At 36.8% G+C, this 15,579-nt stretch overlaps 1 protein-coding gene across 1 annotated transcript in view; it reads right to left on the bottom strand.

The window, feature by feature from the left end:
• Positions 1–15,579, bottom strand: part of LOC150080102 (monocarboxylate transporter 12-B-like) — a 58,297-nt gene that overhangs the window by 2,470 nt on the left and 40,248 nt on the right. The window contains exons 4-5 of the mRNA XM_090381370.1: positions 12,588–13,811; positions 7,710–7,835 (exon numbers count right to left, since the gene is read on the bottom strand). Of these exons, the coding sequence (XP_090237496.1) occupies positions 7,710–7,835; positions 12,588–13,811 (1,350 nt within the window). The remainder of the gene's footprint in view (positions 1–7,709; positions 7,836–12,587; positions 13,812–15,579) is intronic.

Below are 15,579 nucleotides of genomic sequence, written 5' to 3'. Positions count from 1 at the left end.
TTTACTATGGTATTGTGCAATAAGTGAATCGTTAGAAGAAGTGTCTGAAGAGAAAGAGAATGAGTGTGTTAAGAAGCAGGGTAAGAGTTACTTGTAATGCAAAGCAATAAATTATTTTATAGGAAAACAATTGTTTTAATTAACTCACTCACTTACTATATTTACACACTAATTAGATTATTTAGAAAAATACTTATTTCAGGATACAGAAAAATAAGGATATTAAAAAGGAAAAATATAATGTCATTCGAAATGATATACGTTATGTCATTCGAGTGACATACACTAATCGAATTATTTCATTTGGTTATGGAGACTCATTCGATTCTTTCAGATATAATCGAATGACATCAAATTTTATGGAAAATAATTGGATCATGGAAAATTATTCAACTATTTCATTCGAATGATATAAATGAATTATACCATTTCATTATTTAATCCTGTCATTCGATTATTTCATTCGAATGGTTATTAACTAGTAACTAGGTGGTAGATGACTCATCAACCGGTGCAATATCACCACTTTGCTTATTGGAGGCTTGAAGTGGTGGAACCCATGTTTAGCCTCTAGAGCTAAGTTCCGGTCAACCCTTTTCCATCTCTTCCATCATGCGGTATGATTGATGTCTTTTGAGGTTATGATGAACATCGTGGCGAGATCCAATATTCCTTACATTTCGAGGGTACAGCTCTAAAATGGTGTTCGCAGGCCAGCTGATAATTAGTACACCGGACCGAACTTATTGGTAACTCTCTAGGAGGCTTCCAGATCAGCTAGTGTATAATCTTTCTACCTCTACTCTGCCAGAAGTGACTGGAGGGAGCCCGAGTAGTATGTATGTCGAGGCCACGTTATGTGAAGGATCTGGGTATATTCTTACCATGTGTACGCCATATCCAAAAATTTCATTACTTCATACAGCATCCCCCCCCCACTCTTTTTCTCATTATTCAATATACAATGAATTGTCAAACTAACAGAGCAAACTTATCTGCGTTAGAAAAGATCTAAATTTCCCAAACACGCCCTAGTTCTTTTCACAAATATACGTGGTCTCAGTTCTAATCTCAATGATGTCCATTTCCACTTACAGTCTGCCAAATCACATGTACTTTTTCTGACAGAATCTCAGTTAAGAAAATCTTTATTGCAATAATAATGATGATAATACAATTCGATACATTGCACTGTTGCCGTTCACGGCCACCAGGCCAGGGGTTAACAGTGATAATACAATATAAATAGAGAGCATTGATATATAAAACATAGGAAATGAATATGTGGAAGTACAACTCAAAACTCCAAGTATAATACAGTTATTTAAAGTACAATATATAAAGAAGATATTGGCGGAAACAAATAATTTCATATACTTATAGTAATATAACCAGGCAACGTTCTTTGCACTGAACAAAAGAAGTTTGTCCATCATTACTAACTGTCATACTGAAAAGTTAGCATGCCATCTTCACACCAGGTGGTATTATTGGCTTGCGGCATTAAGACGAGCTTCGAGGAGAAGGATCAGGGACAGGGAAGTACAATTCAAGGATGAGACGTCTGTATTCCCTGTCAGAAGTGAACTTGTTAAGGTCAGCAACCATGGACTGGGCATAAAGAGATGTGGGTATAAAGTTGGAGTCGCTCTGAGGGACTCTCCATGAGCACAGGTCCCAGAATGATGGTACCGAAATCTCGCCAACCATCATTTTGATATTCGTGGTAAGACGTTTCACCCTAATCAGCGTAGGGAGCCTGTGAATTTGAATTAAGCTGGCCATTTCCATTGTCCTTAGCTGTGGAGGAAGTTTATGTTTGTTTATGGCCCATTTTAAGAGCCAAAACTCAGCAGAAAAAAAGTGGTCTGATTGTGCTAGTGGCAGCTGATGCCCATACCTCTGTAGCATATAAAAGCGGAGAGTATACTGTGGTTTTAATATATATTTTCTAGTAGTTGTGACTTCATTGATATAATGTAGATGCTATTTGGCAATTCATCGGAGTCGAGCAGCCAGGGTGAGGAGCTTGTCTATGTGGTAACTGAAGCAGAGCTTAGGATCAAACACAACCCCGAGATCAGTATGCTTATTGAAGATGGGAATTGGAGAATTACGCAGAGTGAGCTGAATATAATAAGCCGTTTTCTTTAAAGAGAATATCATAAATTCTGATTTTTCTGTGTTTATTTTTAATCCGAACTGGTTGAGGTAGTTTTCAATTTTCGTGAGTGTATTATTAATTGATCGTGTTATCACGAGAAGATCATCGTATGGAGAAATCGGTTTGAGGAGCTTTATATCATCTGCATAACATAAGATATCATACCTCGACTCAACAAGTGGAGAGATAAGTGCTGTGAAGAAGAGCCCAGATAAGACACCACCCTGTGGCACGCCAGAAGAGATACTTCGCTCGTATATGTGCCCGTGGACAGTAAGCTGGATTATTCTGTTTTGAAGGAGTGACGTGAGGAACTGTAGAGTGTCCCCTTGATCTGGTAGTGGTCTGATAGTAGCTTAAGCATTGCAGGAACGTTTATAGAGTCGAAAGCTGCTTTAAGGTCTACATAGGTGACTGCAAGGTAGAAGTTCCACTGCTGGAGAAAGAAATGGCTTGACAAAACAGCATTAAAATAGTTAGCAGGGGATCCAAAATATATGGGCTAAGAGATTTGATAATGAATTGGGGGATTCCGTCCGCAACTGCCGTAGCAGAAGCTGATGTAAAATTAATGGCAGCAATAAGCTGTTCCCTGGAGATTGATACTGCAGATAGAGTGTCAGGCGGGATTCTAGTTGTTGGAGTATGAAAATCAGGACACTGTTCCGTTTTCGAGGTAAATCTAGATATGAAGTCAAGCCACTGGTCAGGTTCAAGATTCTTCTAAAACTCAGTCCTGTATTATATCTCGCAAAAAGGATTCTTCTGCTCCTATGCTTATCTTTGCTAGCACTCCGATTTCTAGGCAAGTTGATATATCTCTTTTGGGGGTTTCCCTGACTTCTAATCTCTCTTGGCACAAGCACATTACAAATATTGCTTCCTCTGCATCTAAAAAAAAACTTGGTTTTCTTTTCTTCCAAACAGCTGTTCACTCTGTACAAATCGCAAATCCGAACTACCATGGAATATTGTTCCCAAATCTGGGGCGGTGCCCTCAAAATCTCTCTCAGGCTTCTAGATTCCATTCAGAAGAGGGCAGTTAGGTTAATTAATGACTCAACTCTAACAGAGTCTCTCCACTCGCTGTCTCATAGACGTACTGTCTCTGCTGCATGCCTCTTCTACAGATACTTCCATGGGCACTGTTCTTCCGAATTGGCTTCTATAATTCTCGCTCTCTCTTTCAATACAGTCCGAACACGTGCCACCAGCCAACATCCATTTACTGTCCAACTTCAAACTCACAGAACCAACTTTTCATCTTCTTCGTTTATTCATTCAACTGCCGTTTTCTGGAACAACCTTCCTTCATACGTATTTCCTAAAAATTCCAGTCTACAGAAGTTCAAGTTTAATGTCAACAAATATGAGAGCAGGAGTGTGTTATAGGCCGAATGACTGTGATGAGTACACCAAACAGCAATACAGAGAAATAGAGTGGACCAGTAAATCAGAATGTCTTATAATATAGATTTTAACTTTCTACAGTTGATGTTGACTGGAACTTGTGAGTTGGTCATTAAGAGACTAGAAAGATTTTTCTTAATTTATTGGATGAATGTTTTCTAAAGGAGCATGATAGAGAAGCAACAAGAGAGAGGAGAGAAATACTCGTTATCTGATTATCACCAGCGATTCTTCATGCAAAGAGGAGCTTCAGATAAAAGAAAAACTATCCACTTCCATCCGTTGTTGTGGAAGTTGATAGTTTTGATTCAATTCAAGGAGGAACTAGACAAACAATTGGAGGGGATGGATAAGTGAAGTAGGATTTTTTTACTAAGCTGTGTAAACTTGCTTTCTTGCTTTATTTACCACTATTAATACTAATACTAATACTAATATAAAATATGGGTCGAGACATTATTAAATATTGGTTCCTTTAAACACTCAGGTTCTGGAAATGTAGTTTATTTCAACTGTTGTTCACATAATTCACAAGGTCTAGTCCTAATTTTAATGTTCAGAAGAAATTTTGAAATAAAATATATTTAAAGGGAAAGATACTGATTAGGAATTTTACAGTTAGTAGCGTATGATCTCAGTGCTTACTATATTAATATAATTTATGTAAATGCACATTATAATTCATGTTATGTTTATTATTTAGAAAATTAGATTAGATATGTATTGGCTGAACACAAGAAAAAAGAGAGAATGAAAATACAGAAGCAGCAATTTCAAGAAGTTAATAGTTGCAGAAATTCTTTTGGGCAAAACTTTCTTACACGGATTCTAGACAGTGTCTAGGGGCCCCTGTATGGATATTTTGCTTAAGAGTCGCAAATTTATAAATATTCCCCTATCTGGCTTAGTAGTGATAAGATTACAATCACCGTATCTGGCTTATAGAGTAAGATACGAATCCAAACAGACTGGTATAAGAAATTCCAAGGTGAAAAGAAGCATCTCACCCATTGGTAAACATGTTTGCTGAATGAACTGTGAGTTTAAATTAAAAGTAAGTTAAAAATATTCAGACATTACGAAAAGTTTGAAATTAGAAAATGGAGTCCTCACTTAATTATCAATGATTATTGTTTGCCCATAAATGTTTTAGCTGTACCAGTGACAAACCAATAAAATATATGTCACAGACTTCGACTAAAGCTTTTTCTGGAAACAGTGGTTTTCTTAGACATTTTTATCTGCTTCTTTTAGAATATAAACGTGTAATATTCCTTGAAATGAATCCATAACAAGAAGAATACACATTCTTTATTTTTCAGCTCCATAGAATTTCACAGAGGAATTCTTTAGAAGAACAAATTTCTTTTCTTTATAACCAAATTAATATGTTCAAAATTATCATTTTTCAGTATTTCCAACAGTATCTTTAACATTTTCAAAAAGAATACTGAGTTGCCTTCTTCTTCTTCCCTCTCACGAAGGCTCATAGCATTAGTTTTAGTATGAAGAATTAGTTGGAGGGTTTTAATTCCTCAAAACATGCCAAGCAGTCCGTGAACGCACACACTGTAGACGTACTACATATTGTGTACTACTAAAGGATGAAATCAAAACAAAATTCGTACGCTTTAACTGCGTTTATTTGGATCATAGACAAACTCTTTGCCCTCACTGAAGACCGAACACCAAGTACTTGGAACTAAGGCCTCTGAGAAAAAATAGTAAATAAAAATGTTAACATTCATGGGGTTTGCGTTCCTTTTTTTTTTTTTTTTTTGAGCTGTTGTTTCGTACATTTTTTCACATCCCTTGAGAGGCTCAGTATGAAATAAGAAGTAAAATAACGATGTACAGGGTTGTTAAAATTAAAGCATCACTAGAGCAGCAATGCCAACAACGTTGCAGGAAAAGGTTCTATTAGTGAAGCTGTACTATTAGAACAGCAACAATACGGCTGCGGCTATCAGAGAATTCGCCGACCGGGCTAGCCGGATGTGTAAAGTACCTGCCTGCCAACCCAAAGGTCGCGAGTTCGAATCCCGCCTCGGCCTTGGATCAAAGTACTGCAGAAACCTTGGGAGGTGCATTATGGCCACAGAAGCCGATGCGCCAACAACTACCAAAAAAAAAAAAAACATATATATATATATATATATATCAAAGAATTCCGGCGTCAGAAGTGCATAAGGCCCACGTGGACCTATGGCTGTTTGTGCTGTCCGCAAAATGATTGCGAAATTTAAAGCGACAGGACATCTTGGTGTTCAACCACATAGATGTCGAAAACGAATGGACTCCTCTCGTGTTGAAGATGTGGCTATGGCTGTGGTGGATTTATCAAGTCAATCTTCATTTGGTAGCGCAAGTGTGCCAGCTGTTTCTTGTGAAGTGGATATGCCGTATTCCACTATAAGGCTAGTAATGCGTCAGGTGTTGCGGTACTATCCTTTCAAGATGCACATGCTACAGCAGCTAAAGCCATGGTGATGCAGATATTCGTTTCACATACGCACTTCAGTTTCTGGCGCGAATGACAGTGGAATCACTTGGCCGTGGAACATCCTTTGGAGTGATGAAGCCCACTTCTGCTGAAATGGACAAGTGAATACGCACAACTGTCGCATTTGGGCAACAGAAAACCCTCGAGTTATCCAAGAGGTCCCGTTGCATTCTCCAAAAGTGACAGTGTGGTGTGGATTTACGGCCACATTCACGATTGGGCCATATTGTTTTGAACAGGTAACACCGACTGAACCCCGCATATGTTCCGTCACTGGACAGCGATATTATGAAATGTTGGCAAATTTCGCAATATCAGAGCTGCAACAACGTGGGTACCTTCAGGATACCATATTCATGCAAGATGGTGCGCCATCCCACATCCACCGTTGTGTCCAAAGATTGCTAAGGCAAAACTACAGACGAACGGGTCATCAACCGTTGTTTCCAGACATCTTGGCCACCCCGATCACCGCACCTTACCCCATGCGATTTCTAGTTGTGGGGTTTTTTGAAGAACCAGGTGTATTGGGAAGGATGTCAAACTTTGGAAGATCTGAAGGACAGCATTAGATGTCATATGCTGGCTATTCCATGTTACGTTGACATGTTACGTTCTGCTGTAGAAAATGCTGTTCTTCGAATAGAAGCTGTTGTTGACCAAAATGGAGGACACATCGAACAATTGTAGCACTATTCTAGTAATTTTTATTTCCACAGAGCCACACAGTGACAAATTTTGTAACTAATTTTTTTTCCCAATAAATGGCGAGCGCATTCTTTATTGTGCCTGTTATCCAATCTCTTCAGTATGAGCCATAGAACTCGCTCCAGAGCCCTCTACATAGGGATACTTTAATTTTAACAACCCTGTACTTCTCGAAGAAATACAACGGAGGCGCAACATTGTAGTAGTACAATTTGAGAGTACTTGGTTACGAAAAAAAAGCCTCTTTGGTCAAGGAATTTTCTGTTTCCAAGATCAGTTTTTAATTCTTTTTGATTCTCAGTATATTAGCATTAGCATTAGCACTGGCAAGGGCACATGATGCAAGAAAGTAAGCTTATATATAGCATCAGCCAAAAAGAGAAAAAAAACACCCCCTTCTCATTTCACCCATTCACTCGCTCCAAATGTTAAAAAAAAATAACAAATGGATGCAAGTTCTGCTTTTCGTTAATGCTTTTTCAGTTCAGGTAGGCAGTGTGTCTAAGCTAACGCTTTTTTGTTTACAATTAAAGGCAAAGGACTCTGTTCGATCTTCTGCAAACATTGAGAAAGTGGTTAATTTATTAGCTCAATGAGATGTAATTATCTTTCGTTCCGCTAACTACGTCATTGTTACTGACTGATATGGTTCGATTAATTCATTTTTTCAGTAGACACCTAAGCATGGGGTCACGAGAACCCAATGTCTCAACTCGAGAATGTGAATTATGTGAGGACGTTTGCAGAAAGGAGGTCATCTATCAAAATAAATGGGAGCATAAGTGGGACGTTCCCTTATCTTGGTGTTCTACATAATGGCCAATGGCCTTGAGGCATTTTCCGAAACTTTCCATTTCTATTCGCGAAATCGCGAGTATTAATAAACATGTTTTTGTTTAATCTACAAGCATTAAATTTACTCACCAGCTATGGGAGATCCAATTATCGAAGCTATGCCCTGAAATAGCAATAAAAGTCCAAAAGCATTGGTTAACCTCTCAAGACCCAGAAGTTCTACACAAATGATTGAACGAAGAGCTGCAAAGCAGGCTGTAAAAAACAAAGAGAAAAACATTATCATTCGTTTTCGTAATTAATACTTTACAAAACAAAATTGGTTTTTTAATGCGTAACATATTGAAAAATTAAAAAAAAAACTTATGATCTTCCATATAAAAAATGCAGTACATTCAAATTTTAATTTTAGACAAAGACGGTTTGGATTTAACATAGATACACCTTATTTCACTAAAGAATATTAAGTAAACCACCAATCTTCAAGTCTAATTGAACGTCTTGACATTTTCAGAAACGAAACAAAAAAGATCTAATAAAAATGCCATTATGAACAGCGCTACATAAAAAACCTTTCTCGAGAGATAAAAAACCAAAATTTCTCTATAATTTTCATTAGTTAAGGAGATTTTGCTAATAAAAATTTTTTACAGACATTAATTATCTAAGAAACAGAAGTTGCTTATTTTATTATTTATACATATTAAGTATAATTTATGATGCTATTACAGGTATACACGAATTTGCATTTATTTTATTTATCAACACTTTTTCTAAAATAAAAGTTTTAATAACTTATTTCATATCGATTTATTTTATTATTTTCATGATTGCATATTTTTTTTATTAGAAGAAGAACGTTAGAGGTCGCTGCATTTATTGTGAAGTCGTCTGGCAATAGATAGTTTTAGTAAGTTCCAGAATTTAACTACAGAAATGTAAAAAACAAGTTTCGTTGTTTTATTTATCTAATATTACATAAATTGTAACTGAATGTAATAATTTTAAGAAAATATATTTTATTTTAGAATCTTATTTGAGAGATTTAATTTTATCAGTGTTATAGACAAACTATGGAAGCTGTTACGTATATACTCAAGTATTCTGGTAAATTATCATTTCCTCTATGCTTCATTGAACTTTATAATTACGTTAGTAAGTACTAATTAGCAAAATCTTCATTTATATATTATTTATTAGTCTGATATTCATATATCTTCATTTATCATTATTAATCATACTAGTCTAAATGCCAATCAAAATGACAGGCTCTTACAAATGAATCAAATTCATCGTAAACAAGTCCTAACCATAGCACCTGGGTTACAGTTTCCAAAAATGGGTAAACACTCAAATATGAAGAAAGGAAAGTATGCCAAGGCAATAAAAGAGTGAGGTTACTTAAAATGTATGGTTTCTCTTATCATTTGAATGTTAATTTACAATATATGCTGAGTGCCGACACAGATAAAGAAGGGCTGTTTCACTGTAGTGCATGATAATTAAGGGCTAGAAAATGATAAACTGGCATATGTAGTGGGGTATTTCGAACATTTCAGCTGGTGAAGTCTTATTTTGGAAAAGTAAAGAATGCACCTGTTAAATGTTTGAAGACTTCGTCTTCGTCTTACGTCTAAAATATCTTCAGATATTTTAGATGTAATATAATATGATATAATACTCTTAAATGCGCTTTTGGGTGTGCGGGGGTGAAGGTTAGTGTTCCCATCTCCTGTTTTAAAAATACTAAACTTCTTTTTCAGGAATTGCCCTAGGATATTCGTTATGGATTTCATTAAGTTACAGATCATATGTACTTGGAACCGTTTCCGTTTCTCTTTTTTATTTATTTGTTTTTTTAATTGATTGATTTTTAATAGATAAATTATTTATCATTTTGAAATAATTTTTTAAAGAAAATTTGAAATATTACTTACTACCTACTGTAGAACGAACAGCCTTAAAAAATAAAAAAATGTTTATTCTTCGGGATCAGTAAAGAAGGGCGCTAAAAGCGGAAATGTTATAACGGGATTTGGAGTTTACAATAGTGTAGTAGTAGTAGTAGAGGCATGTGATGCAAGACAGCAAGCTTACGTAGCGTCAGCCAAAAAAAAAAAAAAAAAAACATTTCACACAACCATCCCCTCTAAAAGTTTGTCCAGTTCCTCCTTGAATTTATTTATGCTATCAACTTCCACAACGACAGATGGAAGTTTGTTCCAACAATCAACTATCCGCTGGCTAAAGAAAAATTTCCGCCCATCTATTCTATATCTGTCTTTCCTCAATTTGAATTTATGTCCCCTCAGATTCGTAATCTGAGCAAGAGGAAGAATCCCATCAGCACTGAGCCTGCTCAACTCATTCAAGGCCTTATACACTCCAATCAGATCACCTGGCAGGTGTCTAGTCTCTAGATATCGCAATTTGCAGAACTTAAGCCTTTCTTGGTAAGAGGATCCCTTCGTTCCCCTCACCAATCTTGTTGCCCTTCTCTGTACTCGCTCAAGCAACTTTATAGCCTTCCTAAAATGAGGCCTCCAGACCTGTACGCAGTACTCAAGGCGTGGCCTGACCATTGCCTTTAGTCCATCGAATAGTCGCGACATCTCTATGGTAACGCACAAATGCGAGTTTTAAATAAATAAATTTCCTGTTTATTCTTCGGGATGGCCACAAGTGAATTTAAAATAGAGACAAGAATATTACCGTATTTGGTGATGTCACGTGTATGTGAACACGCAGCATGGATAACTGTACTTGCATACAATTTTGCAACATAAAATTTGCATACTTGGACTCTGATGTTGCACCATTGGCCACAGCAAAAAGGCATTCATGAACGACAGCTGTGGTAATTGAGCTGCTGCTGAGACGTGTAGACAAAGCACCTGTTCCATCAAATTTCCTCATCGTTTTCGTAATCCATTTTGGGAAAGGAGTCCTTTTTTAAGTTTTTCGAACGGCAGTATTTCCGAACAGCAGGCAAAGTGTTACTCTTGTTTTTGAAAAGAGCTTTTCCAGAAATAATCTTTCAGTTGCAGTCCCATATTGCTTTTACTTGCCTACTGTGGTTGCATCTGCTTTTATAGCATCTAAGACGCGTTTTTCACTAGTCATAAGAGGAAATTTACTTTGCATAATGTTTACTTTGCTTGCACTACCGAGTGCACCTTGATTTGGAACTTTTTTATATCTTTCGCTTCTGCATGGTCTGCACTGTGTTTCTTTTTACTTTCTTCTCAGTATGATTCACAGTTTGCCACCCAGGAGCGCACTATCCTATATGCAAAAAAGACATCTGCCTGGGCCCAATCAGGGGGGGGCACTAAAATCACTGTTTAAAAATCTCATTGTTGTTTTTTTTACTAATATCTTTTTAGTGGTCAGAAACTTAACTTTCTACATGGAAAGGTCAATGAACTTTACTTGAAAATTAATTTCAAAATTACGTTTTTTTCAAAAATGTTTTATCGATTTTGATGAAATTTCATATTTAGTTCTTATGTCATATAATTTTTTTTTTGTTGTCACAATAAAATGAAATTGAAAATGTTCTTTATTAGTTTTTTCTTTAGATGATTCCCCCAAATTCCATTTTTCCTTTGGCCCTATTAAGGTGTAACGCGCCACTATTGCCACCTTTGGTCAAAGTGACGCACTTTGATTATAACCACCCTGTATATCATTGGAGCGATTTTAATTTTATGTTTCAATACTTTGGACTTAGTGTAGAATTCACCAATAAAGGTGGGGAGGGGAATTGCATAGTTCTATCTCTCATAAGATATCGTATTATTCTATTTGTCTCAGAACAGTCCAGTCGCTTCTAATATAGCAACTTGTCTTGAGAATAGAATCTTGAGAAAACAGATTTGAAACGTTTACAACTTCAATTGCAATTTTATATAATTGAACATGCCTTTTTGTAATAAATCCACTTTTCCACTTCTGGTTAGCAACCAATAACCATTTAATCTGCAAATATACCTAGGATCTCTTTACAGAAGATGGGTGTGATTATTTTATTTACTTTTTCGAATTTTCGAATAGATTATAGTCGTTTTAACTCCCCCTTAAAATTACTGCATTTAATTAATATTTTAATCTAGGTATTTTGACAAAATTTTGAATCTTTTATTCAGTCATATTTTTTGTTCCAATTAGTTCTAGGCTCCTGGAACTAATTGGAACAAGGGGCCTGGGTGAATTAATAAAATAAATAAATAAAATAATAAAATAAATAAATATGCAACATTGCTATATCCTACAGGGTTGTAGAAGGTAAATTAAGCACTTAATAAGCTCCTAATCTTTCGGGAAGATCTATAAATGGCGATATTTTCTCAAAATTAGCTTTATTTGATAAATTTTAACCCATAATTCATTATTATGTATTATTTGTCAACAGTTTATATGTTGATAGCCGCCTTTGATAAAAAAAACAGATCCAAAATTTCAAAGGAACTGCATAGTGCTATGGATAGTTCACAACATAAGTGTATTTTCTTCTGTCGTAAAATTAATTGAAATATAGAGGAGTTAAAAAATTCCTGTCCTTGCAGAATATTTACCAATCTTCAGAAAAGACTTCGGCTGTGTCTTGAATGTCAACACATGGAACGTATAACTCACTATCAAGTATTGTGTAATATGATATAGTATAGAAAGTATGGTGTAGTAAAATTATTAGTGTTATCATTAATTAAAGAGAGCCACTACAAATCTTCAAAGGATTCCTAAATGTTGACTCTAAGTAGAAAGGTTTATTGCTGGGTGAAAAGCTGTGTCACTTTTCGGTTGATCGTTTTCTTAGATTCACTGTAATTCAACCCAACTTATATATTGTGGAAGTTTCTTATAATTTCATTTTAGAGTTAAATATTTACGCATGAAATTTCCTACTAGAAAGAAACAGTAATTAATGAGATTAAATAATATTGGTTACAAAACCGGTGCAGTTTTAATTGGCAATATAGATGAAATCTAAAACTATATCCTTACCTATTGAGAAGCCAAACAATGCTCCATAAGTCATCAGCAGACCAAAAGAGTTCAAAAATGGACTAAAGAAAGTTGCCAGTCCACCAAAAACGAGAGCACAGTTGTTGATATACAAGGCATTCACTTGGGGCTTGTCGGATATCCAGCCACTAAACACTCGACCGACTGTGTTAGTTATGCCAATAACAGAAAGAATTAAGGTTGCCTGCTGCTCAGGTATACCAGCCAGTACAGCTCTGTCCACTAAGTACATAAATGGCACAAAGAATCCAGCCAGAGTCAGAAACCCCGAAAAAGATAACATCAAGAATGTTGGACTGCGCAGAAGAGAAAAGTCCAGCAGCTGTTTGAAGGTGTCAGTCATATCTGAAGAACAAAAATAGCTGCAAGATCGTTGTTCATCAGGAATAGGTTCGGTCTTTGGTATCCTAGTGATACTCATGTGATACTCATTCATATCTGGTTGAGAACGGAACTCAGGAAGACGGATAAGACTTGCGCTAAAGAGAATATCTTGTCTGTAGAAGGGTTTGGTGAAGTAATGCTGTTTCCAGTTCTTGTTGTTTTTCTTTTTATTTTGTTCCTTCTTAGACTCTTTGGAAATTTTCGAAGTCCACGGGAGTCTCTTAATGATATTGTTATTGTTATTGTGACTTTTTAATAGAGAAAAGAGTCCTTCTTGTACGACCTCACTGTAGGGTGGAGGCGGGCTATTGTTACTTCCGGTTGGAGAACTTGTGCAGTCAGTGTTGTAATCACTGGACGCCAACTTTTCGCTGTCTTTGTTCGATAGGCTTTCGTGGTCTTTGTACTCCGTGTCGATGGGGTTAACTGCTGGTTCATTTTGGTCATTGTTAGTGATGATGGTGGGAAAACTATTAGTGGTCTCTCGAAGGAGGGCATCATCTACTGATTCTTCTGAATCCCATTTTCTCATAGCGTCTCTAGCCTCTTTTATTCTTAAGAGTAATGGTTTCACTTCCTGTGGTTCCAGCGGTCGAAACAAAGACCCAAATACTGCACAATTCAGAATGATTCCGGCTAAAATTAGAAGAGCACCACGCCAACTATATATCTCCATAAGAAATTTCACAAGAGGCGCCATTATGAAGGCACCAACACCAGAACCACACACTGCTATCCCAGTAGCAAATGCTCGCCGCTGCTCAAAGTAGAAACCGACAGTTACTATGGCAGGTAGATAAATAAATCCAAAGCCAATTCCTGAAAGCACAACAAAAGTGTGTTAAACAAAGATACTCAAACATCCTTGAATTTATGAAATAAATACGCATAAATAAAAAAATTAGGTATATTCTAAAAGAATAAAATATTGTCCACAGTGTAAAAGTTAACTTCATTTAGTCCACGTCTAATTCGAGAACTTTGTTCCTAACAAAATTTTATTGTCTAAAAGTTATTGTTTTAACAGCACTCAAGCATATGATTACATTCGTATGCGTGTTATGTGAGTGCAAATACGTGTTCACCGGCTGATTTGCATGTAAATCCTTCACTTATCAACAGGAAGAACTCTGACTTTCTCTTAAAGAGTGACAGATGGCGATGTACAAGACGCAGATTAAGATGCTAGGACGACGTGTTGTTCCGAACACTTGAAAGAGGTGCTTAAGTAAAATACGGCACTTCGGAGGATTAAGCTAAACAAATGATTCACAATCTGTGTGCTTTCACGGAATTCAGTATGTGACATGAAATTCTTTAATGAATGGAAAGTCGCCTCCGTAGCCAGGTGGGCAAGAGCAACAGTGCATAGCACACGCTTCTTGATTAGACCGGGGTTCGAGCCCGTGACCATCAAATACGGAGGATGCGGAAAGGTCAGGGAATACCTCTGAAAACCAACAACAATGAATGGAAAAGAAATCTTCCAGGTATTGATATGAGGGAATTTGCAAATAACCAGCATTTAAATGCTTTTACTGAATTCCAAAAAATCTTTTTACTGTTACCCTAAACTACTAGAATACTAAAAATAAGCACATTTCATGCAAATTATTATTTTTACAAATAGATTTTGTTTTGGGTTTTAAGCGTATCAGCGATTTAAACCATATTGCGCCATTGTGTATTATGTTTGTAGAAGTGAATGTTCAATAGGATCGATTTGCATGTTGCGCGGGCTAAAATCAGCCCAAGCCGAAACAAAACTAAAGAAACTAAAAGTAGACAAATGATGATATGTAAGGCAGGAATTTGTGTGCTTTGGATTTTGGAGCTGCTCAAGTACATAAACCAAGTGTTGTGATTTTGGTCATGGGTGATTCTTTGGTATGAAAGCTACACGCATGAGATCCGATAATGAACAGCAGCAAATGTCAATGAGCAAGGTGTACGCAGAGTATTACACCGATGGGTATCCATTGCCCATCGGTGCCGTGGTTCGGTTGCACAAACATTGTCACGAAAATTAATTCTCCCTCAAACGGACCCCAACAATAGTGCAGCCCATTTTAAGAGGATCCGCGATTTCAGCCATCCAACAACCTACAGGTCTGGGCGTTATTTTTGACTAAAAGCTCTCTTTTCTGCCGCACATAGACCACTTGCAAATAAAGTTCTGTCGACTCCAGTGGATGATTAAACAACAACTTATGCATGTCCATGACCAGGCTGTTGGGTGCAGTTATATTAAGACGTGTTTATCCGGTCATACTCTATGGCGCCGAAGTCTGGACGTTAATTGCTATGACCCATCTTAGACGAATTTTCGCGGGGGAATTCTGGCTACTGAAGTGGGCCATATGGAAATTTCGGCTTCCCCCTGCACCAAGGACCACCGAGATGGCGGCAGCTCTCAACATCAGACGTCTTCCTGCCATCATTCATGAGAGAAGACTCGTCTTTGCCATCAAAATGATGGTCGGCATTATTTCAGTACCAGATTTCTGGGCTAACTGCAGATGGAGGATCCCGGTTCCAAGCCTTAGGGCTAATCCAATCCTCCAAGCTATTTCAAACCAGTTAAAGT

This window comes from Mastigoproctus giganteus, chromosome 9, assembly GCF_048544385.1.
Source record: "Mastigoproctus giganteus isolate SK-2022 chromosome 9, ASM4854438v1, whole genome shotgun sequence".
Classification (NCBI taxonomy): Eukaryota; Metazoa; Arthropoda; class Arachnida; order Uropygi; family Thelyphonidae; genus Mastigoproctus; species Mastigoproctus giganteus.
The sequence above is the reverse complement of the archived record's forward strand: the minus strand, read 5'-3'. Positions and strand labels throughout refer to the sequence as shown.